Genomic DNA, 26870 nt, shown 5'->3' with positions numbered 1-26870 from the left:
AGTGGTGGAAAAAGTACACAATTGTCATACTTGAGAAAAAGTAAAGATACCTTAATAGAAAATGATTCAAGTAAAAGTGAAAGTGATCCAGGAAAATACTACTTGAGTAAAAGTTTAAAAGGTATTTGGTTTTAAAAAATATACTTAAGTATCAAAAGTAAAAGTATCAATCGTTTCAAATTGATTAAATTAAGCAAACCAGACAGCACAATTATTATTATTATTATATATATTTTTACGGATAGCCAGGGGCACACTACAACACGCAGACATCATTTACAAATGAAGCTTTTATGTTTAATGAGTATGCCAAATCAGAGGCAGTAGGGATGCCCAAGGATGTTTTCTTGATAAGTGCGTGAATTGGGCCATTTTCCTGTCCTGCTAAGCATCTAAAATGTAACGAGTACTTTTGAGTGTGAGGGAAAATCTATGGAGTAAAAAGTACATAATTTTCTTGAGGAATGTAGTGAAGTAAAAGTTGTCAAAAATATAAATAGTAAAGTAAAGTACAGATACCTAAAAAAACTATTCAAGTAATACATAAGTACTTTGCACACTGGTACTTAGTAGAGTTGTAGGATCTTCATTTGACCTATATTGATTCAGCTGCATTGGTTCTACAGCTGCACCATCGAGAGCATTCTGACTGGTTGCATCACTGCCTGGTATGGCAACTGCTCGGCCTCCGACCGCAAAGCACTACAGAGGGTAGTGCGTACGGCCCTGTACATCACCGGGGCCAAGCTTCCCGACATCCAGGACCTCTATACTAGGCGGTGTCAGAGCAAGGCCCTAAAAATTGTCAAAGTCCAACCACCCTAGTCATAAACTGTTCTCTCTGTTAACGCACAGCAAGCAGTACCGGGGGCCAAGTCTAGGCCCAAAAGGCTTCTTAACAGCTTCTACCCCCAAGCCATAAGACTCCTGAACAGCTAATCAAATGGCTACCCAGACCCCTCTTTTATTATGTTATTACCTATGCATGGTCACTTTAACTCTACCTACATGTAGATATTACCTCAATTACCTCAACTAACCGGTGCCCCCACACATTGACTCTATACCGGGACCCCCTGTATATAGCCTCGCTATTGTTATTTTACTGCTGCTGTTTAATTATTTGTTACCATTATTATTTTTTATTTTTTTACTTAGCAATTTTTTACTTAACACATTTTTCTTCTTAACTTCTTAAAGCATTGTTGATTAAGGGCTTGTAAGTACCTGTTGTATTCGGCGCATGTGACAAATAACATTTGATTTGATCTGCAACAACCTGATTTAAACATTTTGTCCATAATTTTGCTTGATCGGTGGTTTGGCTATTAGCTGGCCAAAAGTAGGCTACATGAAAAGTGCAATACTCTTAGTATAACTGTGTGTTTAGTGTAGGGCTGGGCGATATGGCAAATAAATTATCACGATATGTATACCGAAAGGTTGCTAGATCGAATCCCTGAGCTGACAAGGTAGAAATCTGTCATTCTACCCCTGAACAAGGCAGTTAACCCACTGTTCCTCGATAGGCCGTCATTGTAAATAAGAAGTTGCTCTTAACTGACTTGCCAAGTTAAATAAAGGTTACATTTTTTTAATTATGTGAGCTACAGTTAAAATGATACTTGAAGGAAAACTGTTCCATGTTTGTGGCCAGGGAGCACGTACCTGGGGTCAAATACATTGATAAGCTTCTTGAAACGTTCCTTTTCGACTGTGATAATTGGCAGCATGTCCTTAGCAATGCAATGCATAATAGCATTTGTGATGTCTGTCTTTTCGATGTTAGCTGTAGGGAATAAACGCTGTCAGTGTTGACTGCTTCGGTCAAACATCCCTAGATTGGCTGGTGCTTGAGGGGCGTTTATCAATACCGTGGCGCAAACTCAAACTTCCTGCATGTTTCAAAGAATGATTTTGCTTCAGATGTTGAAAAAGGTTTGTCGTATTACCAGACTTCGTAGCCACCTGTCTACGGAACAATTTGCACCGAACATTACTCTGCTCTTTGTTGGACTTCAAAAGCCAAACCACTTCCAAATTGCAGAAACAGTTTAACCCTTTTTATCAATAATTTCTTCGTTGGAAGCTGCTCCTTCTCCATGGCTATCACTGCCACTGTTTTCACCCACATCGCTAATTTTTCGTGGTTAATAGTGGCTACTCCATCACTCGAGGTGCTAAGTGGTTTTAGTGGGCGTATACCTCTCCACGTGCATATTGTCACTTCTCCGCACATTCCTGCTGCGTCAGAGCTGAAATGGACTGCTGTACCTAATTATTCTATATCGACATTATCGAAAATTAATCTAAACGTTTTTATATCGTTATTGGGGGAAGTAATTACCTCTTTAATTATTGATAATGTTTTATCGCCCAGCCCTAGTTTAGTGTGGGTTTTCAATGAATTTATGTAAATCACAAAGCTCATCTGCATTTCCTGCTGTGCAGGAAAATTATCAGCAACAAAAGAGTGATTAAATTAAGATCCTACATCTGTAGGTCTGCACTATGCATTATGTATCTGGCCTCTGCTCACTCTGGAGACAAGCTGCATGTACTATGAATACATCATCTCTTCACACTTTTACTGAGACAGCTTGACTGACAGTTGGCTCTTGAAGTCACAGCTTGACTCATATCTGTTCTGCTCATATCATTGATGCCTGATGAAAAGCTATTACGCTCTAACAGTAGATAGAGCTTCAGTAAACAGATGGCCCATTTTAGCTATGGCATCCTCAAAGCTAAATCTGAACGGCACTTTCCAGAATTTTGTTTTTTTAATTCCAATTGATTGATTGAAGTGAACACATTTTGAACATACTGTATAGTATCCCCTGTTGATGTCACATTGAGTGGATTGAGTGGGATAGTTCATCAGGTACCTCTAGTGGAGAGAACTCTATGGGCCATCTGAAATGACTCTAAATATGATTCAATATTTCAGTCATTATTACTTCAAAAACTGTTTCAATCAAAACCATTAAGTAACATTATCTATTCATGAAAAGGTGTCAGAATGATGGTTTATCAATCACTGAACCCTGTTTTAACCCAGCAGAGAATGGACAATAAATCCATGCGATCTGTGCAACTACACAGTTCACAACAATTCCCTTAAGCGACTGCTCCCTGACTCATTGGCCAAATACTGTACGCTCTAATCTCTCGTGGAGAGATGCAATTAACACAGGATGTATCGCACCGTCTGTCAATGCACTGTGGGATGCGACGACTAACGAGGAACTTTGTTCTGGTGCACAGATTTTTCCGTCACCCTCTAACCACATAGCTACAGTTCTGTTGAATACTGTATAACCACATCTCAAACAGTTTAGTTCTATTGAATACTGTATAACCACATCTCTACAGTTCTGTTGAATACTGTATAACCACATCTCAAACAGTTTAGTTCTGTTGAATACTGTATAACCACATCTCTACAGTTCTGTTGAATACTGTATAACCACATCTCAAACAGTTTAGTTCTGTTGAATACTGTATAACCACATCTCAAACAGTTTAGTTCTGTTGAATACTGTATAACCACATCTCTACAGTTCTGTTGAATACTGTATAACCACATCTCAAACAGTTCAGTTCTGTTGAATACTGTATAACCACATCTCTACAGTTCTGTTGAATACTGTATAACCACATCTCTACAGTTCTGTTGAATACTGTATAACCACATCTCAAACAGTTTAGTTCTATTGAATACTGTATAACCACATCTCTACAGTTCTGTTGAATACTGTATAACCACATCTCAAACAGTTTAGTTCTGTTGAATACTGTATAACCACATCTCAAACAGTTTAGTTCTGTTGAATACTGTATAACCACATCTCTACTGTTTAGTTCTGTTGAATACTGTATAACCACATCTCAAACAGTTTAGTTCTGTTGAATACTGTATAACCACATCTCAAACAGTTTAGTTCTGTTGAATACTGTATAAATCCACATCTCTACTGTTTAGTTCTGTTGAATACTGTATAACCACATCTCAAACAGTTTAGTTCTGTTGAATACTGTATAACCACATCTCTACTGTTTAGTTCTGTTGAATACTGTATAACCACATCTCTACAGTTTAGTTCTGTTGAATACTGTATAACCACATCTCTACAGTTCTGTTGAATACTGTATAACCACATCTCAAACAGTTCAGTTCTGTTGAATACTGTATAACCACATCTCTACAGTTCTGTTGAATACTGTATAACCACATCTCTACAGTTTAGTTCTGTTGAATACTGTATAACCACATCTCTACAGTTCTGTTGAATACTGTATAACCACATCTCAAACTGTTTAGTTCTGTTGAATACTGTATAACCACATCTCTACTGTTTAGTTCTGTTGAATACTGTATAACTACATCTCAAACAGTTTAGTTCTGTTGAATACTGTATAACCACATCTCAAACAGTTTAGTTCAGTTGAATACTGTATAACCACATCTCTACAGTTCAGTTCTGTTGAATACTGTATAACCACATCTCTAGAGTTTAGTTCTGTTGAATACTGTATAACCACATCTCTACTGTTCAGTTCTGTTGAATACTGTATAACCACATCTCAAACAGTTTAGTTCTGTTGAATACTGTATAACCACATCTCCACAGTTCAGTTCTGTTGAATACTGTATAACCACATCTCTAGAGCTCAGTTCTGTTGAATACTGTATAACCACATCTCTAGAGCTCAGTTCTGTTGAATACTGTATAACCACATCTCTACAGTTCTGTTGAATACTGTATAACCACATCTCTAGAGTTTAGTTCTGTTGAATACTGTATAACCACATCTCTAGAGTTTAGTTCTGTTGAATACTGTATAACCACATCTCTAGAGCTCAGTTCTGTTGAATACTGTATAACCACATCTCTAGAGCTCAGTTCTGTTGAATACTGTATAACCACATCTCTAGAGTTTAGTTCTGTTGAATACTGTATAACCACATCTCTAGAGTTTAGTTCTGTTGAATACTGTATAACCACATCTTTACAGTTCAGTTCTGTTGAATACTGTATAACCACATCTCCACAGTTCAGTTCTGTTGAATACTGTATAACCACACCTCTACTGTTTAGTTCTGTTGAATACTGTATAACCACATCTCAAACAGTTCAGTTCTGTTGAATACTGTACAACCACATCTTAAACAGTTTAGTTCTGTTGAATACTGTATAACCACATCTCTACTGTTTAGTTCTGTTGAATACTGTATAACCACATCTCAAATAGTTTAGTTCTGTTGAATACTGTATAACCACATCTCTACTGTTTAGTTCTGTTGAATACTGTATAACCACACCTCTACTGTTTAGTTCTGTTGAATACTGTATAACCACATCTCAAACAGTTTAGTTCTGTTGAATACTGTACAACCACATCTTAAACAGTTTAGTTCTGTTGAGTACTGTATAACCACATCTCTACAGTTTAGTTCTATGGAATACTGTATAACCACATCTCTACAGTTTAGTTCTGTTGAATACTGTATAACCACATCTCTACAGTTTAGTTCTGTTGAATACTGTATAACCACATCTCTACTGTTTAGTTCTGTTGAATACTGTATAACCACATCTCTACTGTTTAGTTCTGTTGAATACTGTATAACCACATCTCTACTGTTTAGTTCTGTTGAATACTGTATAACCACATCTCAAACAGTTTAGTTCTGTTGAATACTGTATAACCACATCTCAAACAGTTTAGTTCTGTTGAATACTGTATAACCACATCTCAAACAGTTTAGTTCTGTTGAATACTGTATAACCACATCTCAAACAGTTTAGTTCTGTTGAATACTGTATAACCACATCTCAAACAGTTCAGTTCTGTTGAATACTGTATAACCACATCTCAAACAGTTTCGTTCTGTTGAATACTGTATAACCACATCTCAAACAGTTTAGTTCTGTTGAATACTGTATAACCACATCTCTAGAGTTTAGTTCTGTTAAATACTGTATAACCACATCTCAAACAGTTTAGTTCTGTTGAATACTGTATAACCACATCTCAAACAGTTTAGTTCTGTTGAATACTGTATAACCACATCTCAAACAGTTTAGTTCTGTTGAATACTGTATAACCACATCTCAAACAGTTTAGTTCTGTTGAATACTGTATAACCACATCTCAAACAGTTTAGTTCTGTTGAATACTGTATAACCACATCTCAAACAGTTTAGTTCTGTTGAATACTGTATAACCACATCTCCACAGTTCAGTTCTGTTGAATACTGTATAACTACATCTTTACAGTTCAGTTCTGTTAAATACTGTATAACCACATCTCAAACAGTTTCGTTCTGTTGAATACTGTATAACCACATCTCCACAGTTCAGTTCTGTTGAATACTGTATAACCACATCTCCACAGTTCAGTTCTGTTGAATACTGTATAACTACATTTTTACAGTTCAGTTCTGTTGCACCTGGCTCTACGTACTGCAGTGGAATACTAATGCAGAGTTCTGTATCATTATATTTCTCCACACTTCACAACCCACACCCGCCCTTACATCTCAGAAAAAGACAGACAGACAGACGGAGCTGTGCTGAGGGCCTGACTGTCTCCGACAAGGGCCATTGTAGAAGAGCACCTCTCTGTGAGCATGTTACATAAATGCAAGCGTTCAACAGGAGAATGCATAATGCAGCTGGGAAGTGTGTGTGTGCCTGCGTGTCTCCCTCTGTTTGTGTTTGTGTGTGTGTGTGTGAAGGCCACTTCATCCAACTTAACATTATCTGAATGTGCTCTTTGTGAGAGCCACTGAGCCCAGCAGAGTTCATCCATACTATAGGAAAGGGATGTATCAAGTAGTGTTGCAAAATTCCGGGAACTTTCAATAAATTCCCTGGTTTTCCTGAAATACCAGTTGGGGGATTCCCGGAATCAGGAGGGAATAAGCAGAAGTTCCAGGTTCCTCCAACCGGGAATTCCTGTAATTTTGCAACCCTAGTAACAAGATTCTCTAAACCCACACAGTAAAGTATAGTATGAATAAAGTATTAAACCCCACATACAGTAAAGCTACAACAATAGCCTCATACGCTTCATCCTATAGATATTTTACTGTCAAATAAATTCTGTTTACGTATGACAATTCAGCGCTAACAGATTGTTTGTTGAAAGATTGATCTAAGGCAACATCTACCAATGCTTTGTGTTATACATTTGTAGGCTAATGACTGTATGCATAAGATAAGAAGAGTTGGTATCATTATATAGCATGTGGGCATGTTTGATAAAGTAGAGAGACAGTAGACAGACAGACACCATGGCACGTACCTTTGAGACGTGTTTTTGTACTTCTGCCTGAAAAACAAGATGAGGAGTGTACATTAGATGAATAGGCCATACAAAGTACACCATCGCTCTGAGATAGAGCTGCAGCCCAAATGGCACCCTATTCTCTTATTCCTATAGTGCACTTTTGACCAAAGATTTTCAGTCAAATGTAGTGCACTAAATAGCAGGGTTGGGCTCAATTCAGAATTTTTTAATTGACTCCCATTCAACTCATTGAAATTGAATTGGCTACACCTTACAGGATGTAGAATTTGAATTTGAGTTTTAGTTACAGGAAGTAGAATTTAATTCAGTGCAAATCAAAGAAATTCCACTCAGTGATAGAACATTTAATTGAATATGACAGGTCACACTTCCAGATACCACCTTAGTGTTTAGGATAGCCAATTATATTTCCACCAACCATTGCATTTCTTTGGCTTCTTTTTGAAGGCCTTGAGGTCAACTTTAGTGTTAAACTAGTGCATTCTGGGAAATGTAGTTAATTTAGCAGAACTCTATTTGAGAGGCACTGACCTAGAAAGAAATAATGAGTGTGTTTCTGCTATGGAGCAGTATTGTCTGGGGGATTCAGACTAGTTATGAAGGAGCTCTTTTTCCTGTTTTCCCTCTTCTCTCCAGTCAGTCTCCTTCTAACGGTAGGGGAGGACTCTCTCTCTCTCTCTCACACACACACACACACACACACACACACACACACACACACACCAACAAGAACACACACACACCAACAAGAACACACACACACACACACACACACACACACACACACACACACACACACACACACACACACACACACACCAACAAGAGCACACACACACCAACAAGAACACACACACACACACACACACACACACACACACACACACACACACCAACAAGAGCACACACACACCAACAAGAACACACACACACCAACAAGAACACACACACACACCAACAAGAACACACACACACACACACACACACACACACACACACACACACCAACAAGAGCACACACACACCAACAAGAACACACACACACACACACACACACACACACACCAACAAGAGCACACACACACCAACAAGAACACACACACACACACACACACACACACACACACACCAACAAGAGCACACACACACCAACAAGAACACACACACACACACACCAACAAGAGCACACACACACCAACAAGAACACACACACACACACACCAACAAGAACACACACACACACACACACACACCAACAAGAACACACACACACACACACACACACACACACACACACACACACACACACCAACAAGAGCACACACACACCAACAAGAACACACACACACACACACACACACACACACACCAACAAGAGCACACACACACCAACAAGAACACACACACACCAACACGTTTCATCTGGTGTGAAGATCCAGTGAAGAGGAGGAATGTTGGGAGAGGATTATTACACTCACAGCAATTATCAGCAGTAAATGATGCATCACACAAAATGTGTTTGTCTCATTTTATTTAAAAAACTTTAAACCATCTTTAACGAGAAGTTAGGAGATAAGAACTAAATCACTCAAATTTTGCATAATCATTTTGTAAATGATTTCCTCCTGGACTGCTATATTGACAAATGTGGCCCTGTATGTCCCCCTGTATGTTGTTGTGAATGAACCGAGTTGATATGACCTGATGACTCCTCCAGTCCCCAAACAGAATTCTGGTAACACTGAAACAAGAAAGATGAAGAAGAAGCGGAAGAAGAACAGGAAGAGTGCTCAACCACAAGCAGCTAGAGAGCAGCAAAAACCAGTCAAAGGCAGAGAGGAAATAACGGGTGCGGGTAGACTATCAGCAGATGTTCCTCTGACGGAGGGCAGAGGTTAAACTTATATGGCGACACCCCCGTCAAACTCAAGCCCTGGGATGGAGCTGGTGGAGTTTCCTGATGGCACGTGGGCCATGAAGCAGATAACACCACTGCCTGTATGTCCCCCTGTATGTGACCCTGTATGTCTCCCTGTATGTCCCCCTGTATGTCTTCCTGTATGTCCCCCTGCATGTCTTCCTGTATGTTCCCCTGTATGTCCCCCTGCATGTCTTCCTGTATGTCCCCCTGTGTGTCTGCCTGTATGTCCCCCTGTATGTCTCCCTGTATGTCCCCCTGTGTGTCTTCCTGTATGTCCCCCTGTGTGTCTGCCTGTATGTCTGCCTGTATGTCCGCCTGTATGTCCGCCTGTATGTTCCCCTGTATGTCCGCCTGTATGTCTGCCTGTATGTCCCCCTGTATGTCCCCCTGTATGTCTGCCTGTATGTCCCCCTGTATGTGACCCTGTATGTCCGCCTGTATGTCCCACTGTATGTCTGCCTGTATGTCCCCCTGTATGTCTGCCTGTATGTCCCCCTGTATGTGACCGTCTATGTTCCCCTGTATGTGACCGTGTATGTGACCCTGAATGTCCCCCTGTATGTGACCCTGTATGTCCCCCTGTATGTGACCCTGTATGTCCCCCTGTATGTGACCCTGTATGTCCCCCTGTATGTCCGCCTGTATGTCCCTCTGTATATCTGCCTGTATGTGACCCTGTATGTCTGCCTATATGTTCCCCTGTATGTCTGCCTGTATGTCTGCCTGTATGTCCCCCTGTATGTCTGCCTGTATGTCCCCCTGTATTTCCTCCTGTATGTCCCCCTGTATGTCCGCCTGTATGTCTGCCTGTATGTCTGCCTGTATGTCCCCCTGTATGTCTGCCTGTATGTCTGCCTATATGTCCCCCTGTATGTCTGCCTGTATGTCCGCCTGTATGTCCCTCTGTATATCTGCCTGTATGTGACCCTGTATGTCCCCCTGTATGTCCCCCTGTATGTCCGCCTGTATGTCTGCCTGTATGTCCCCCTGTATGTCTCCCTGTATGTCCCCCTGTATGTGACCCTGTATGTCCGCCTGTATGTCTGCCTGTATGTGACCCTGTATGTCCGCCTGTATGTCTGCCTATATGTCCCCCTGTGTGTCTGCCTGTATGTCCGCCTGTATGTCCCCCTGTATGTCCCCCTGTATGTCCGCCTGTATGTCCCCCTGTATGTCTGCCTGTATGTGACCCTGTATGTCCCCCTGTATGTCTGCCTGTATGACTGCCTGCATGTCCCACTGTATGTCTGCCTGTATGTCTGCCTGTATGTCCCCCTGTATGTCTGCCTGTATGTCCGCCTGCATGTCCCCCTGTATGTCCGCCTGCATGTCCCACTGTATGTCCGCCTGTAAGTCCACCTGTATGTCCCCCTGTATGTCTGCCTGTATGTCCCCCTGTATGTCCCCCTGTATGTGACCCTGTATGTCCCCCTGTATGTCTGCCTGTATGTCCCCCTGTATGTCTGCCTGTATGTCCCCCTGTATGTCTGCCTGTATGTCCCCCTGCGCTCTGGAGCACGTTATCATCAAGGATTTCTCTGTATTTTGCTCTGTTCATCTTTCCCTCTATCCTGACTAGTCTCCCAGTCCCTACCACTGAAAACCATCCACACAACATGATGCTGCCACCACCATGCTTCACTGTAGGGATGGTGAAAGGTTTCTTCCAGACGTGAATACTTGGCATTCAGGCCCAAAGAGTTCAATATTGGTTTCTTCAGACCAGAGAATCTTGTTTCTCATGATCTGAGAGTATTTTAGGTGCCTTTTGGCAAACTCCAGGCGGACTGTCTTGTGCCTTTTACTGAGGAGTGGCTTCCGTCTGACAACTCTACCATGAAGGCCATTGTCCTTCTGGAAGGTTCTCCCATCACCACAGAGGAACTCTGGAGCTCTGTCAGAGTGACCATCGGGTTCTTGGTCACCTCGCTGACCAAGGCCCTTCTCCCCCGATTGCTCAGTTTGACCTGGCGGCCAGCACTAGGAAGAGTCTTGGTGGTTCAAAACTTCTTCCATTTAAGAATGATGGAGGCCACTGACAGACAATTCCTTCTACCTCATGGCTTGGTTTTTTCTCTGACAACTGTGGGACCTTGTATAGACAGGTGTGTGCCTTTCCAAATCATGTCCAATCAATTGAATTTGGACTCCAGTCAAGTTGTAGAAACATCTCAAGAATGATCAATGGAAACAGAATGCACCTGAGCTCAATTTCAAGTCTCATAGGAACGGGTCTGAATACTTATGTAAATAAGGTACGGTATTTCTGTTTCGCTTTGTCATTATGGGGTATTGTGTGTAGATTGATGAAGACATTTTTTTATTTAATACATTTTAGAATAAGGCTGTAACGTAACAAAATGTGGAAAAATGGAAGGGGCCTGAGTACTTTCCGAATGCACTGTAAACAGAGGCTCAGTGTGACACCATATTATTGCAGTGCTCAGTGGAGAAGCCTGACTAAATGTAAAAAGGGCTTTATAAATACATTTGATTTGATTTGATTAAATACTGTGTTTGTGTGTGTGTGTGTGTGTGTGTGTGTGTGTGTGTGTGTGTGTGTGTGTGTGTGTGTGTGTGTGTGTGTGTGTGTTACGTGCGTGTGTTACGTGCGTGTGTGCTGCTCTTTGTGAGCTGAGGTGATTACAATGTTTTTAATCTCTGAGATCAGCCAGCTAACCATCCAGAAACAGCCAGTGTGCTGACAGATCAGCCCGCCTAAAAATGATAGACAGATATCTGCTCTGCTCTACTCTAACCTCTGTTCTCCTCTACTCTACTCTCCTTCTCCCCTCTCCTCCCTTCCTCTCCTCTTCCATACTCTGCTCTTCTCTTTTCTCCTTTGCGCCTTCTGTCCTCTCTTCTACTCCCCTCTCTCCTCCTCTCCTCTCCCCTCCTTTCCTTTCCTTTCATCTCCTCTCCTCTCTTCTCTTCTCCTCTCCTCTCCTCTCCTCCTGCTATCCTATCCTCTCTTCTCTTCTTCTCTTTCCCTTCCTCTCCTCTTCTCTCCCCTCCTCCCCTCTCTCCTCCGTTTCTCTCTCAGACACGACAGAGTCAGCACTACTCCTCTGCTCTCCTCTGCTCCATAGCAACACACCTGTCTGTCTCCTGCACCAGCGAGCCACAGGTATTCAGGGCATTACATTGCGAGAACTTGTCCCACACTTCAGATTGGTAGAGGAACTGTGTGTGTGTGTGTGTGTGTGTGTGTGTGTGTGTGTGTGTGTGTGTGTGTGTGTGTGTGTGTGTGTGTGTGTGTGTGTGTGTGTGTGTGTGTGTGTGTGTGTGTGTGTGTGTGCGTGCGTGGAGATGCTCAGGGGACAGGGTGTGACTGAGGACTATGTGATCAGGGATTTCAGCAGTAGAGTGTGTGTAGGCGCAAACATGTATATAGAGCGTGACTGCACGTTATAATGAACTATTGAATACATAATGGGTTTAGACAAGCTTCAGAGATAAACAGTTTGCTTCTACTGAGATACATGTTTGTCAGATACAAGTTTAACAGTTACATAATTGATCCATTCATTTGTTGCAAGCTGTGAAATTATATATTATGTAATAGCATATTAGTCTAATCATGCTGCCAGCTGTATTTAGCTTGATCAATTTGTTGTGGTAACATATTGATTAGACGGTAAAAACAGAACTGCAAAAGAACACATATTATACCATTATAACTTCCATTCATTCAATCATTAATTCATTGATGAATTGATGAATTAATTCATTAATTTACTGTAAAAACAGTAGGTAAATACAAGTGCATGTGCCTACCTGACTATCAACTTACCTACCTTACATTATATGCGCATATGCTAAGGTATGTACGTACCTGCATACCACAGGAGGTTGGTGGCACCTTAATCGGGGAGGACGGGCTCTTGGTAATGACTGGAGCGGATGGTTTGATGCCATTCCATTTGCACCGTTTCAGCCATTATTATGAGCTGTCCTCCCCTCAGCAGCCTCCACTGATAGGTACATTTGTTCATACATACATTGAAATCATGAAATGTACAAACCTACAGTTATAGTGCTTTATACACACTAATGTATTGTTTACAAAACAAAGATGTGCACATAAGAATACTATTAAACGTGCTTCAATATACAGTATAGTGATGGAAAACTAAGATACTGTAGAAACGCGACAGAACCGGCATAATTCAACACTGCATCACTTCTGATAACAAATAAACGTTTCACAAGAGCTTTAAATCACCTCACTCTTTCAACCACCCTTACAGATCACATGCCTCTAAGTCAGTCCCTCGCTGGGGAAGTTAAACACGAGAGGAGGTATGAAAGAAAGAGAAAACTTACATTCCCTTGAGTCGCATCCACATTTTCTCTGTCTGCTCAGTCTTTGGGTACTTTAGGGAGTTTTTGTCCATGCTATCTGTGTATGTACACAGTTCATCCATGCTGAATGTGTTATAAGGTGCAGCGGTTAACTACGGTATCTCAGGTACGTACAGCAGCCCTCTCTCTGTCTGCACTCTGCAGTGTGAATCCCTGAATCCTCAGAGCACTCCTCAGTCTGGTCCTCAGAGCATCCTCCCTGTGCTGTAGTCACGGGAGTCTTGTCTCTTCTCTCCTCTTTACAGCTCCTGCACTACTTGTCTCATTAACCTATTAGTGTATCAGAGCAGAGAGAGAGACAGCGGCTTCACACACTGCAGCTCTGTCAGGCAGGCAGGAAGGAACCACTCTCCACTACACACTGTCACTCACTGTCTGACTGTCAAATGGTTTAATCTCTCTCTAGAGTACCTCTCTCTCTTTGTTTCTCTCTGTTTCTCTCTCTCTCTCAATTTCTCTCTCTCTCACTCCATCTCTCTCTAGTACTTCTCTCTCTGTTTCTCTCTCTCTCTGGTTCTTTCTCTCTCTCTCTCTCTCTGTCTGTCTCTCTCTCTTGCACCTCTCTGATCACTCTCTCACCATGCGGTTTTACTGCTCTGTGTACACTGATGGTGCCGCTGCTTTATAAAACCCTTACTCCTGCGCAACGCTCCATCCATCCACGACATCGGTGCAGGTAGGTAGGTGGGTAGCGTTCCTTTGACAGACAGAGAGGGTTGGTGCGGTACGGAAACGCAGAAGTAGCAGATGGTATCAGACACGTCAGAGTCAGCACCACCAAATCCTGCGATCACAGAGCGTTCAGAGCATTCAGACTATGGTGAGCGGCTCCACCACACAGAAGCAGAGGCAGAGATTCCTCTCTCACCAAGAGGAAATCAGTTGCATTTCCTCACATCAAGATCCAATGTAACGTGATGTGGCCAGTAGATGCGCATCACAAGCTGTAACAGCAGTATCCTCTACGCTCTCACATTACAGGCGCTCCGTTTGTCCAGGCAGTTCCATTGAGAGATGCCAGAGATGTTCAATTAGCGTCAGCTGCTTATGGCATAATTATCAAGCCCAGCTAGAAATCTTTCAGTGCGCCTTGCTGAGAGAACTACAAACAGCTGAAGCAGCCAGGGAAGCAGAGCATCGGCAGCTGTATAATAGTTCCAAGTCCTAGAGCTTGGTTGGTTCCTTTATTATCACTAAGGTGCAGTAGCAATGAACTAAAGCAGATCGGTAGCAGCATCTTCCATTCTGACTCCTCTCAGTGCCTCCTCTTACAGTATATTGTCCTGCTGCTGAGGCTGTTACATCTCACCCCCCCATTCCACTACTGTCACTCTGGCTTTCGCTGCAGGAAGGAAGGAATGGAGAGCTCTGATCTGATCAAAATGTCCCGATTGTTTGTGAAGCAAAACAGGCACCATGGCTGATTAGTGCGACAGAGGGAAGAATAAAATATAGAGAAAGAGGGAAGAAAAGAAAGAGAGGGAAGATAAGAATGGAGAGATACAGGTGCTAAAGGTCAGTACTCTACACTTGCCTTTAATCATAAAAAATAATGGCAGAAGCTGGAGATAAACAAGTTCCAACAGAGAAAAGGGCTACCTCTTTGTGATTAACATATACGATTATACTGTAGCTATTATCCCACTGAGAAATAGTCTCACTGGAACAGCAATACCACTGCAATGAATTAACACATTTCTCCATTTCACCACGTCACTTCTCTACCTAGAATTCATTTCAAGGGTGCACACTGCACCGTGCAGGTCTCTCAGAACAGAATAATCCTAATCATATCATTGAGGTCTGCTTGCTTTGTCTTCATATAATTACAGAACAGGAGATAGCAACACGAGGAACAACTCAATTGTTTTCAGATTAGCATGGCATGCCAAGCAGAAGCACATTTCCTCTATTAAATGAATCTGGAGTGGAAAAAGAGAGCTTCTCATGATAGTCACACATGTCTTGCCCAAGAATTAGCCTATATCATGTGCAAGATTACACAATCCACAATATATAATAAGGTAACACTTTACTTACAGCTTGCAGGTATAGACCTAGTGTACTATGACAGTGTTATAATGCAATGTAAGCATGCAAAATTATTCACAGGGTATAGGCCTAAATCACAGAGTACAGTGTAACGGGGTTACTGTGAATTTGACAGTAGCTTACAGACAGCTCGGTGGCAAGTAAAATTCTGTATTTCATATTACAGTACACCTACTGTAATATAAATACGGTATCATGACACACAGTACAATACTTTAAATTGACTCTATTATACTGTAAAAAAGTAAATGCTACTGTAATAGGAATGAATTCAATTAATTAATGAAATTCATTGAGGGGAGGGGTTTGTTTTTCCATAGTATTTAACTGTAATTACAAGGGATTGGTGCAAGCAGGTTGGCTGCTAGGTAAAGTGTTTACACTTGACACTCCGTAACAGTGTAGCCTATAGTTTTCAATAACGAAGAGAAGAGATCAGCAAAAGTTTCAAGTTTTTTTTGTTGTATGTACGGGATACGCATGGCAAACATCGTCCAACTAAATGATTACTTGCAGGTTCCTTCTTTTTTTTTTTTTTTATTAAAAAATAAATAAAATAAAAAAATCTCCCCAATTTTCATGGTATCCAATCGCTAGTAATTACTATCTTGTCTCATCGCTACAACTCCCGTACGGGCTCGGGAGAGACGAAGGTCGAAAGCCATGCGTCCTCCGAAGCACAACCCAACCAAGCCGCACTGCTTCTTAACACAGCGCGCCTCCAACCCGGAAGCCAGCCGCACCAATGTGTCGGAGGAAACACCGTGTACCTGGCCCCCTTGGTTAGCGCGCACTGCGCCCGGCCCGCCACAGGAGTCGCTGGAGCGCGATGAGACAAGGATATCCCTACCGGCCAAACCCTCCCTAACCCGGACGACGCTATGCCAATTGTGCGTCGCCCCACGGACCTCCCGGTCGCGGCCGGCTGCGACAGAGCCTGGGCGCGAACCCAGAGACTCTGGTGGCGCAGCTAGCACTGCGATGCAGTGCCCTAGACCACTGCGCCACCCGGGAGGCCTCAGGTTCCTTCTTGACAATGTAACAATAATAAATAATAAAAGATAAGAATACGAACATAAAGTAAACGGCAGTAGAATATACTGTATATTTTTTGCATAAGTATACAGGAAGGCACAATTTATAATCCAACATTTACACGTGTATTGGGGAAGGGTGGGGATGAAGGGGCAAGTGTATAGAGTGCCTTCAGAAGGCAGTGCCTTTTCCAGATGTTTTGTTGTAATCAGAAATTATGTTTTGACTGTTTGAACTGATTTTCATTCGAAGATATTTAAATAACTGGAAAACAACAACATAAACCGTCAATAACGGTAAACATGAACATTCACCCTGAGCAAATCAATCAAACATTATTCTTTGTATTTGCTCCCTGCTTCGTGATTGATAAGATGGGTTGCCGTGGTAACACACATTTTCTTGTTACACAAATGGCTTCTTAGTACAGAGGGTGATGACTTGACTGTTGTAAAAAAAAAGAACACAAGAACAGAGAAGAATGGACCTGATGCCGAGAGACAGGGGAGCTTATTATTTTTTTATATACTTTTTATGTATTGGTTTCAGGGGAGCTTATTCTAAAGCTTGAAGTAGTTTTTTCTTTGAAACAAACTGTTTTTCTTCCCTGAAGCGCTGAAGGACAACTGTATACCAAATACATAACATTTACTTCCATTCAGCATCACAAAAGCATCCCACGTCTTTCTGCCTTATTGTCTTTGGGCAGAATTCTACAGAAGAGAACATAGCTCAGTAAGTTCTAGGGCTATGTAAGACTAATTTCTCCTGCAATAATATTATTATGCAGAAAGATCATTTCCATAATCCTAAAGAATGAATGTCTTATTTATGAATAACAAATTAGCCGTAGGAAGCTAAGCTCCCTTCAACAGTGCACACTAATAAATGTGTGAATGTCAATCTCCCTCGGAGAGGGCACGTGTCAATAAACATAAGCAGAAATGGGTATTGGATGTATAGAATCGTACGTACTGTACGTTAGCCTATATACTGTAGGTTATGTTACAGTGTGCTGCTCAAGGCCACATCCACATCCTTCCTTTCAACCCCCTGCATAAAGCCAGAGCATGTCATCAGTGTACATCTGATACAGAGCACACACACACACATACACACACACACACACACACACACAGTTTCCATCCACGCAAGAGGCATTAAGGGGCAAAGGCATTAAATCTGCTCTAATTAACTCTGCTTTCAATCCTCTTTGTGATACAACGACAGATACCTGCCAGACCAGTGAATGGCCAATAATGAACATGATTTGACTTCTACAAACATTTGTCGTCAAGCTTTAGTGACCCAGTAATGCACTGACAGACACACAGCCTTGATGTCAGAGCTCAGGGAAAACAATCATCGTCAGGACAGGAAGTTGATGGTTAGCAGAGAAAGCACTGTGTGGGCGTACATGGTTATAACACATATTTTAGTTAAATGGCTTTCTAAGTACCTACAGACAGTATGACAGTATAACTGTCTGCATGTTTATCTCCAACGGCAGTAAAAATGATACACAGTGATTTATATTTTACCCTTCAGGACTGTGATATGCTCAGAACTTGTAAAGAAAAAGTATAACTGCTAATTTAAAGTTGGTATCATGACAGTCAAGTCCAGTACACAACCCCTATCCCCCAGCCGTTCTGTGATAGAAGATCTGGATGAAGCGGACAGACAGATGAAAACAATATGGCAGAGCCTCATATAGCTTAGCCTCATCAAATAAAATACAATTTTATTGGTCACATACACGTGATTAGCAGATGTTATTGCGGGTGTAGCGAAATGTTTGTGCTTCTAGCTCCGACAGTGCAGTAATATCTACCAAGTAATATCTAACAAATTACACAACATATACCCAATACACACAAATCTAAATAGGAATGAATTAAGACTATATACATATGGACGAGTGATGTCAGAGCGGAACGGACTAAGATACAGTAGAATAGTATAGAAAACAGTATATACATATGAGATGAGTAATGCCAGATATGTAAACATTAAGTGACTAAGATACCGTAGAATAGTATAGAACACAACAAAGTATATACAGTTGAAGTCGGAAGTTTACATACACTTAGGTTGGTGTCATTAAAACTAGTTTTTCATCCACTCCACAAATTTCTTGTCAACAAACTATAGTTTTGGCAAGTCGGTTAGGACATCTACTTTGTGCATGACACAAGTCATTTTTCCAACAATTGTTTACAGACAGATTATTTCACGTATTTCTTTTAACCTTTATTTTACTAGGCAAGTCAGTTAAGAACAAATTCTTATTTTCAATGACAGCCTAGGAACAGTGGGTTAACTGCCTTGTTCAGGGGCAGAACAACAGATTTGTACCCTGTCAGCTAGGGGATTTGAACTTGCAACCTTTCGATTATTAGCACAACGCCCTAACCACTAGGCTACACTGCAATTGTATCACAATTGGCTTGGGGTTTAAAAACTGTTGAGAAGCCTTTTTGTCCTAGACTTGGCACTCCGGTACCGCTTGCTATGCGGTAGTAGAGAGAACAGTCTATGACTGGGGTGGCTGGGGTCTTTGACAATTTTTAGGGTCTTCCTCTGACACCGACTGTTGTAGAGGTCCTGAATAGCAGGCAGCTTAGCCCGGTGATGTACTGGGCTGTACGCACTACTGTTTAGTCCCAGGATCCTTAGCTTAGTGATGAGCTTTGAGGGTACTATGGTGTTGAACGCTGAGCTGTAGTCAATGAATAGCATTCTCACATAAGTGTTCCTTTTGTCCAGGTGGGAAAAGGGCAGTGTGGAGTGCAATAGAGATTGCATCATCTGTGGATCTGTTTGGGCGGTATGCAAATTGGAGTGGGTCTAGGGTTTCTGGGATAATGGTGTTGATGTGAGCCATTACCAACCTTTCAAAGCACCTCATGGCCACGGACGTGAGTCCTATAGAAAATGTGTGGGCAGAACTGAAATAGCGTGTGCGAGTAAGGAGGCCTACAAACCTGACTCAGTTACACCAGCTCTGTCAGGAGGAACGGGCCAAAATTCACCCAAATTATTGTGGGAAGCTTGTGGAAGGCTAACCGAAACGTTTGACCCAAGTTAAACAATTTAAAGGGAACGCTACCAAATACTAATTGAGTGTATGTAAACTTCCGACACACTGGGAATGTGATGAAAGAAATAAAAGCTGAAATAAATAATTCTCTCTACTATTATTCTGACATGTCACATTCTTAAAATAAAGTGGTGATCCTAACTGACCTAAGACAGGGAATTTTTACTCTGATTAAATGTCAGGAATTGTGAAAAACTGAGATTAAATGTATTTGGCTAAGGTGTATGTAAACTTTTGACTTCAACTGTACATATGAGATGAGTAATGCCATATATGTAAACATTATTAAAGTGACTAGTGTTCCATTCCTTAAAATGGCCAGTGATTCCTTGTCTATGCCTATAGGCAGCAGCCTCTAATGGGCTAGTGATGGCTGTTTAACAGTCTGATGGCCTTGAGATAGAAGCTGTTTTTCAGTCTCTTGGTCCCAGCTTTGATGCACCTGTACTGACCTCGCCGCCTTGATGATAGCGGGGTGAACAGGCAGTGGCTCGGGTTGTTGATGTCCTTGATGATCTTTTTGGCCATCCTGTGACAGTTGGTGCTGTAGGTGTCCTGGAAGGCGGATAGTTTGCACCCGGTAATGCGTTGGGCAGACTGCACCACCCTCTGGAGAGCTTTGCTGTTGCGGGCGGTGCAGTTGCCGTACCAGGCAGAGATACAGCCCGACAGGATGCTTTCAATTGCGCTTCTGTAAAAATGTGTGAGGGTTTTAGGTGACAAGCCAAATTTCTTTAGCCTTCTGAGGTTGAAGAGGCTCTGTTGCGCCTTCTTCACCACACTGTCTGTGTGGGTGGTCCATTTCAGTTTGTCAGTGATGTGTACGCCAAGGAACTCAAAGCTTTCCACCTTCTCCACTGCGGTCCTGTTGATGTAGATAGGGGCGTGCACCTTCTGCTGTTTCCTGAAGTCCACGATCATCTCCTTTGTTTTGTTGACGTTGAGTGAGAGGTTATTTAGGCCCATTGAAAGTCTCTTACTGACCTCATGTAAACAAATATGGCTGTGAAACGCTGCTATCACCATGGAGACCAATCCTGAATAAGGCAATAAGTGAAAATATAATCTCTTTATTTAGATTAATATGTTGGCATTTACTTTGGATGAGCACAAGGGACAGACAATGCCCAAGAGAAAATAGATTTAGATATGAGGGTGGATATAAGGCTATAGGGTTAGGGTGATCATTCTCCTTGTTTCATTACATTAACATATAGTATATTATGTCCTGGCTCGTTAGTTATTGATTGTGTACGTCCCAAATGGCATTCTATTCCTAATGATAGCGCACTATTTTTGACAAGGACCCATAGTGTTTTGGTAAAAAGTAGTGCACAATGCAGGGAACAGGGTGCCATTTGGGATGCAATTATTGAGTTTCAAAGGGACATTTCCAGAATTATGTTTTCGTGGGCTCCAATGTAAAAGCTGATGGTACTGATCACTGCAGCATTTTAAGGGGAAAACTGGAGAGACATTAAATACAACTGAATCCCCTGTAGATTCATTAAAACTGTCTGCATTTCCTTAATCTTCTGTATCCATTTACAAAGTCTTCATTATGCTTCACAAACTGTAAACAAAATGTAATATCTTGATAAGTGATATGTGTTCACATTCAATGTCGATTCCACAGGAATTAACAACATGTTAACTTAGGTAACATTTATCAAGATGTTACTCCACAAACAGAGATGCGTACAAAGCTCTCCCTCGTCCTCCATTTGGCATATCTGACCATAACTCTATCCTCCTGATTCCTGCTTACAAGCAAAAACTAAAGCAGGAAGTACTAGTGACTCGCTCAATATGGAAGTGGTCAGATGACGTAGATGCTAAGCCATGTACGCCCACACAGTGCTTTCTCTGCTAACCATCAACTTCCTGTCCTGACGATGATTGTTTTCCCTGAGCTCTGACATCAAGGCTGTGTGTCTGTCAGTGCATTACTGGGTCACTAAAGCTTGAAGACAAATGTTTATAGAAGTCAAAATCATGTTCATTATTGGCCATTCACTGGTCTGGCAGGTATCTGTCGTTGTATCACAGAATGGAATATATTACGGGATTCTTCCAATGGCATTGAGGAGTAAACCACATCAGTCACTGGCTTCATCAATAAGTGCATCAATGATGTCTTCCCCACAGTGACCGTACGTACATACCCCACCAGAAGCCATGGATTACAGGCAACATCCGCACTGAGCTTAAGGTTAGAGCTGCCGCTTTCAAGGAGCGGTACTCTAACCCAGACACTTATAAGAAATCCCGCTATGCCCACCGACAAACCATCAAACAGGCAAATCGTCAATAAAGGACTAAGATTGAATTCTAATGCACCGGCTCCGATGCTCGTCGGATGTGGCAGGGCTTGCAAGTTATAATGGACTACAAAGGGAAGCACAGCTGTGAGCTGCCCAGTGACACGAGCCTTCGAGCTAAATTACTTCTGTGCGTGCTTCGAGGCAAGCAACACTGAAGCATGCATGAGAGCACCAGCTGTTCCGGACGATTGTGCGATAACGCTTTCCGTAGCCGATGTGAGTAAGACCTTTAAACAGGTCAACATTCACAAGGCCGCAGGACCATACGGATTACCAGGACGTGTACTCCGAGCATGCGCTAACCAACTGGCAAGTGTCTTCACTGACATTTTCAACCTGTCCCTGACCGAGTCAGAAATACCAACATGTTTCAAGCAGACCATCATAGTCCCTGTGCCCAAGAACATGAAGGTAGCCTGCCTAAATGACTACCAACCCATTGCACTCACGTCTGTAGTCATGAAGTGCTTTGAAAGCCTGGTCATGGCTCACATCAACACCATTATCCCAGAAACACTAGACCCACTCCAATTTGCATACTGCCCCAACAGATCCACAGATGACGCTATCTCTATAGCACTCCACACTGCCCTTTCCTACCTGAACAAAAGGAACACCTACGTGAGAATGCTATTCATTGACTACAGCTCAGCGTTCAACACCATAGTACCCTCAAAGCTCATCACTAAGCTAAGGACCCTGTAACTAAACACCTCCCTCTGCAACCTCATCCTGGACTTCCTGATAGCCGCCCCCAGGTGGTAAGGGTAGGTAACAACACATCTGCCACGCTGATCCTCAACACGGGGGCCCCTCAGTGGTGTGTACTCAGTCCCTGTTCACCCATGACTGCATGGCCAAGCACAACTCCGACATCATCATTAAGTTTTCTGACGACACAACAGTGATCACCGAAAACGATGACACAGCCTATAGGGAGGAGGTCAGAGACCTGGCAGTGTGGTGCCAGGATAACAACCTCTCCCTCAACGTGATCAAGACAAAGGAGATGATAGTGGACTACAGGTTGAGAGCTTCAAGTTCCTTAGTATCCACATCACCAACGAACTGTCATGGTTCAAACACACCAAGACAGTCGTGAAGAGGGTACGATAACGCCTATTCCCCCTCAGGAGACTGAAAATATTTGGCATGGGTCCTCAGATCCTGAAAGTTCTACAGCTGCACCATCGAAAGCATCCTGACTGGTTGTATCACCGCCTGGTGTGCTTCCAACCGCAAGGCACTACGGAGGGTAATGCGTTCGGCCAAGTACATCACTGGTCCAAGCTTCCTGCCATACAGGACCTCTATACCAGGCGGTGTCAGAGGAAGGCCCAAAAAATTGTCAAAGACTCCAGACACCCTAGTCATAGACTGTTCTCTCAAGCGGTACCGGAGCACCAAGTCTAAGTCCAAAAGGCTTCTTAATGGCTTCTACCCCCAAGCCATAAGACTCCTGAACAGCTAACCAAATGGCTACCCGGACTATTTGCATTGACTCCCCCGTTTTTACGCTGCTTCTACTCTCTGTTTATTATCTATGCATTGTCACTTTACCTCTACCTATTTACATATTACCTCAATTACCTCGTCTAACCTGTATCCCTGCACATTGACTCCTGCAATGAAGAGAGGAGCTACAGATGTGGGCTAGCCTAGTAAGTTCACACATTCATCACATAAAAGTCCTCCTAAGCTGGCCACACAGGCATCATTAGCTCCTAACAAAGAGAGGGATAGTGACATTAGCACGGTGCTGTAACTGGAGGAGACAAGACAGCCGTAACACTATGTGTGTACCAAATGGCACCCTATTCCCTTTATAGTGCACTACTTTATCATCCATAAGGCTCTAGTCAAAAGTAGTGGACTATCAAATCAAATCAAACTTTATTTGCCACATGCGCCGAATACAACAAGTATAGACTTTACCATGAAATGCTTACTTACAAGCCCTTAACCAACAGTGCAGTTCAAGAAGAAGAAAATGTTAACCAAGTAGGCTAAAATAAAAAGTAATAATAAAAAGAAAGAATTACAATAACGAGGCTATATACAGGGGGCACCGGTACCAAGTCAGTGTGCAGGGGTACAGGCTTGTTGAGGTAATATGTATATGTAGGTGGAGGCGAAGTGACTATGCATAGGTAACAAACAAACAGTGAGTAGCAGCAGTGTACAAGAGGGGAGTGGAGCGGGGTCAATGTAAATTGTCCGGTAGCGATTTTTATGAATTGTTCAGCAGTCTAATGGCTTGGGGGTAGAAGCTGTTAAGGAGCCATTTGGTCCTAGACTTGGCGCTTGCTGTGCGGTAGCAGAGAAAACAGTCTATTACTTGGGCGACGTGAGTACATGTCCTGGTAATCCGTCTGGCCCAGTGGCTTTGTGAATGTTGACCTGTTTAAAGGTTTTGTTCACATCGGCTACCGAGAGCATTATCACACAGTCATCCAGAACAGCTGGTGCTTTAATGCATGCTTCAGTGTTGCTTGCCTCGAAGTGAGCATAAAAGGCATTTAGATTGTCTGGTAGGCTCGCATCACTGGGCAGCTCGCATCTGGGTTTCCCTTTGTAGTCCGTAATAGTTTTCAAGCCCTGACACATCCGACGAGCGTTTGAGCTGGTGTAGTCAGATTCACTCTTAATCCTGTACTGACGCTTTGCTTGTTTGATGGTTCGTCTGAGGGCATAGCAGGATTTCTTATAAGCGTCCGGATTAGCCTCCCACTCCTTGAAAGCGGCAGCTCTAGCCTTTATCTCGATGCTGATGTTGCCTGTAATCCATGGTTTCTGGTTGGGATATGTACGTACAGTCACTGTGGGGACGACGTCATCGATGCACTTATTGATGAAGCCAATGACTGAGGTGGTGTATTCCTCAATGCCATGAAATGAATGCCGGAACATATTCCAGTCTGTGCTAGCAAAACAGTCCTGTAGTGTAGCATCTGACCACTTCTATATTGAGCGAGTCACTGGTACATCCTGCTTTAGTTTTAGCTTGTAAACAGGAATTATGGTGAGATTTTCCAAATGGATGGTGGGGAGAGCTTTGTATGCATCTCTGTATGTGGAGTAAATGTAGTCTCAGATTTTTCCCCCCTGGTTGCACATGTGACATGCTGGTAAAAAAATTGGTAAAACTGATTTAAGTTTGCCTGCATTAAAGTCCCCGGCCACTAGGAGCGCCGCTTCTGGGTGAGCATTTTCTTCTTTGCTTATGGCCTTATAGAGTTGGTTGAGAGCAGTCTTAGTGCCAGCTTCGCTTTGTGGTGGCAAATAGACGGATACGAATAATACAGATGAGAACTCTCTTGGTAGATAGTGTGGTCGACAGCTTATCATAAGGTACTCTACCTCAGGCGAGCAATAGCTCGAGACTTCTTAATATTAGACATCGCGCACCAGCTGTTATTGACAAAAAGATACACCCCCCCACCAGATGTAGGGTCTCTGTTCTGCCAGTGCATGGAAAATCCCGCCAGCTCTATATTGTCCGTTTCTTCGTTCAGCCACATCTCGGTGAAACATAAGATGTTACATTTTTTAATGTCCCGTTGGTAGGATAATCTTAATAGTAGGTCATCAATTTTATTTTCCAACGATTGCATGTTAGCAAGGAGAATGGAAGGCATTGGGATTTTGCTCTCTCGCCTCCGGATTCTCAGAACGATCCCCGATCTGCTTCCCCTTTTTCGATGTCTTTTCTTCAAGCAAAAGTCGTGGATCTGGGCCTGTTCCAGTGAAAGCAGGATATCCTTCCCGTCAGACTCATTAAAGGAAAAAGTTTCTTCCAGCCCGCGGTGAGTTATCGCTTTTCTGATGTCCAGAAGTTATTTTCGGTCATAAGAGATGGTAGCAGCAACATTACGTACGCAATAAGTTCAAAATTAAGTTTCACAAAACGCCATTTTTTAAACAAAATTTCACAATTGGTTGGGAGAATGTAAAACGTCAGCCATGTTCTTCGGCGTCACCTCAGTAATATATAGGGAATAGGGTGCCATTTAAGACACAGTCACCCGGTCACTGTGACAAATGGCTCCTGTTACCTCAGTCTTATGTGGTGTTACTCAGAACTACATCCTCTAATTGGGGTCAGAGCTGTACTGGTCCTGGCAGCTAGCTATCATGTGTGGATAAGTAGAGTGCAGCAAGGTCAAGGGTTCAACTCCCACAGGGATCACACATACACATTCAAAAAATGTATGCACTTACTGTAATGTAGTTGCTTTCCATAAAAGTGTCTGCTAAGAGACATACAGTATATTATTACATATATTTTTCTTAGTATGTGGCTGCTCTACATTCTAGTTTCACTGCGTTGTACCTTGGCTCTTTGCAGGCTGAAACATTGAGGTAGACTGTTGCTCCTTCGATGTGCAAAGGACTGTTAATATTGCAAAGTGTTCGTGATTTCAATACCAGGACTTTGACTGAAATATGTTTATGAGAGCAACAGAGGAGCAGAGTGGACTTGTTGCTATGGCTACCTGAGCCTGAGCATGTGTGTCTGTGTGTTTCTGCATTAGAAAAGATGTCAAAGCATTACATTTCATTACTTCCACCATTTATATCCCCCACGCAAAACATAGCATTTTGCTAATGAATCAAAGAGGATCAAAGAGGATATTTTAATGTGATATAGACTCTAAATAACAAATCCAAGTGTATATCAAACTATCCGGCTCGAAGAACCAGTGTGCTGGGACAGGGAACGATGAAACAAATTCTAAGCTTTTGAAC

General features: G+C 42.4%; 1 protein-coding gene across 1 annotated transcript in view; it reads right to left on the bottom strand.

Moving 5' to 3' along the window:
• The window catches only part of LOC139538875 (dual specificity calcium/calmodulin-dependent 3',5'-cyclic nucleotide phosphodiesterase 1A-like), a 110861-nt gene extending 95941 nt beyond the window's left edge, over nt 1-14920 (bottom strand). The window contains exons 1-2 of the mRNA XM_071341393.1: nt 13569-14920; nt 7316-7342 (exon numbers count right to left, since the gene is read on the bottom strand). Of these exons, the coding sequence (XP_071197494.1) occupies nt 7316-7342; nt 13569-13669 (128 nt within the window). The 5' untranslated portion in view covers nt 13670-14920. The remainder of the gene's footprint in view (nt 1-7315; nt 7343-13568) is intronic.
• Between the last annotated feature and the right edge of the window lie 11950 nt (nt 14921-26870).

Source organism: Salvelinus alpinus, chromosome 14, assembly GCF_045679555.1.
Source record: "Salvelinus alpinus chromosome 14, SLU_Salpinus.1, whole genome shotgun sequence".
Taxonomy (NCBI): Eukaryota; Metazoa; Chordata; class Actinopteri; order Salmoniformes; family Salmonidae; genus Salvelinus; species Salvelinus alpinus.
This window is presented reverse-complemented; position numbering and strand designations above follow the sequence as displayed.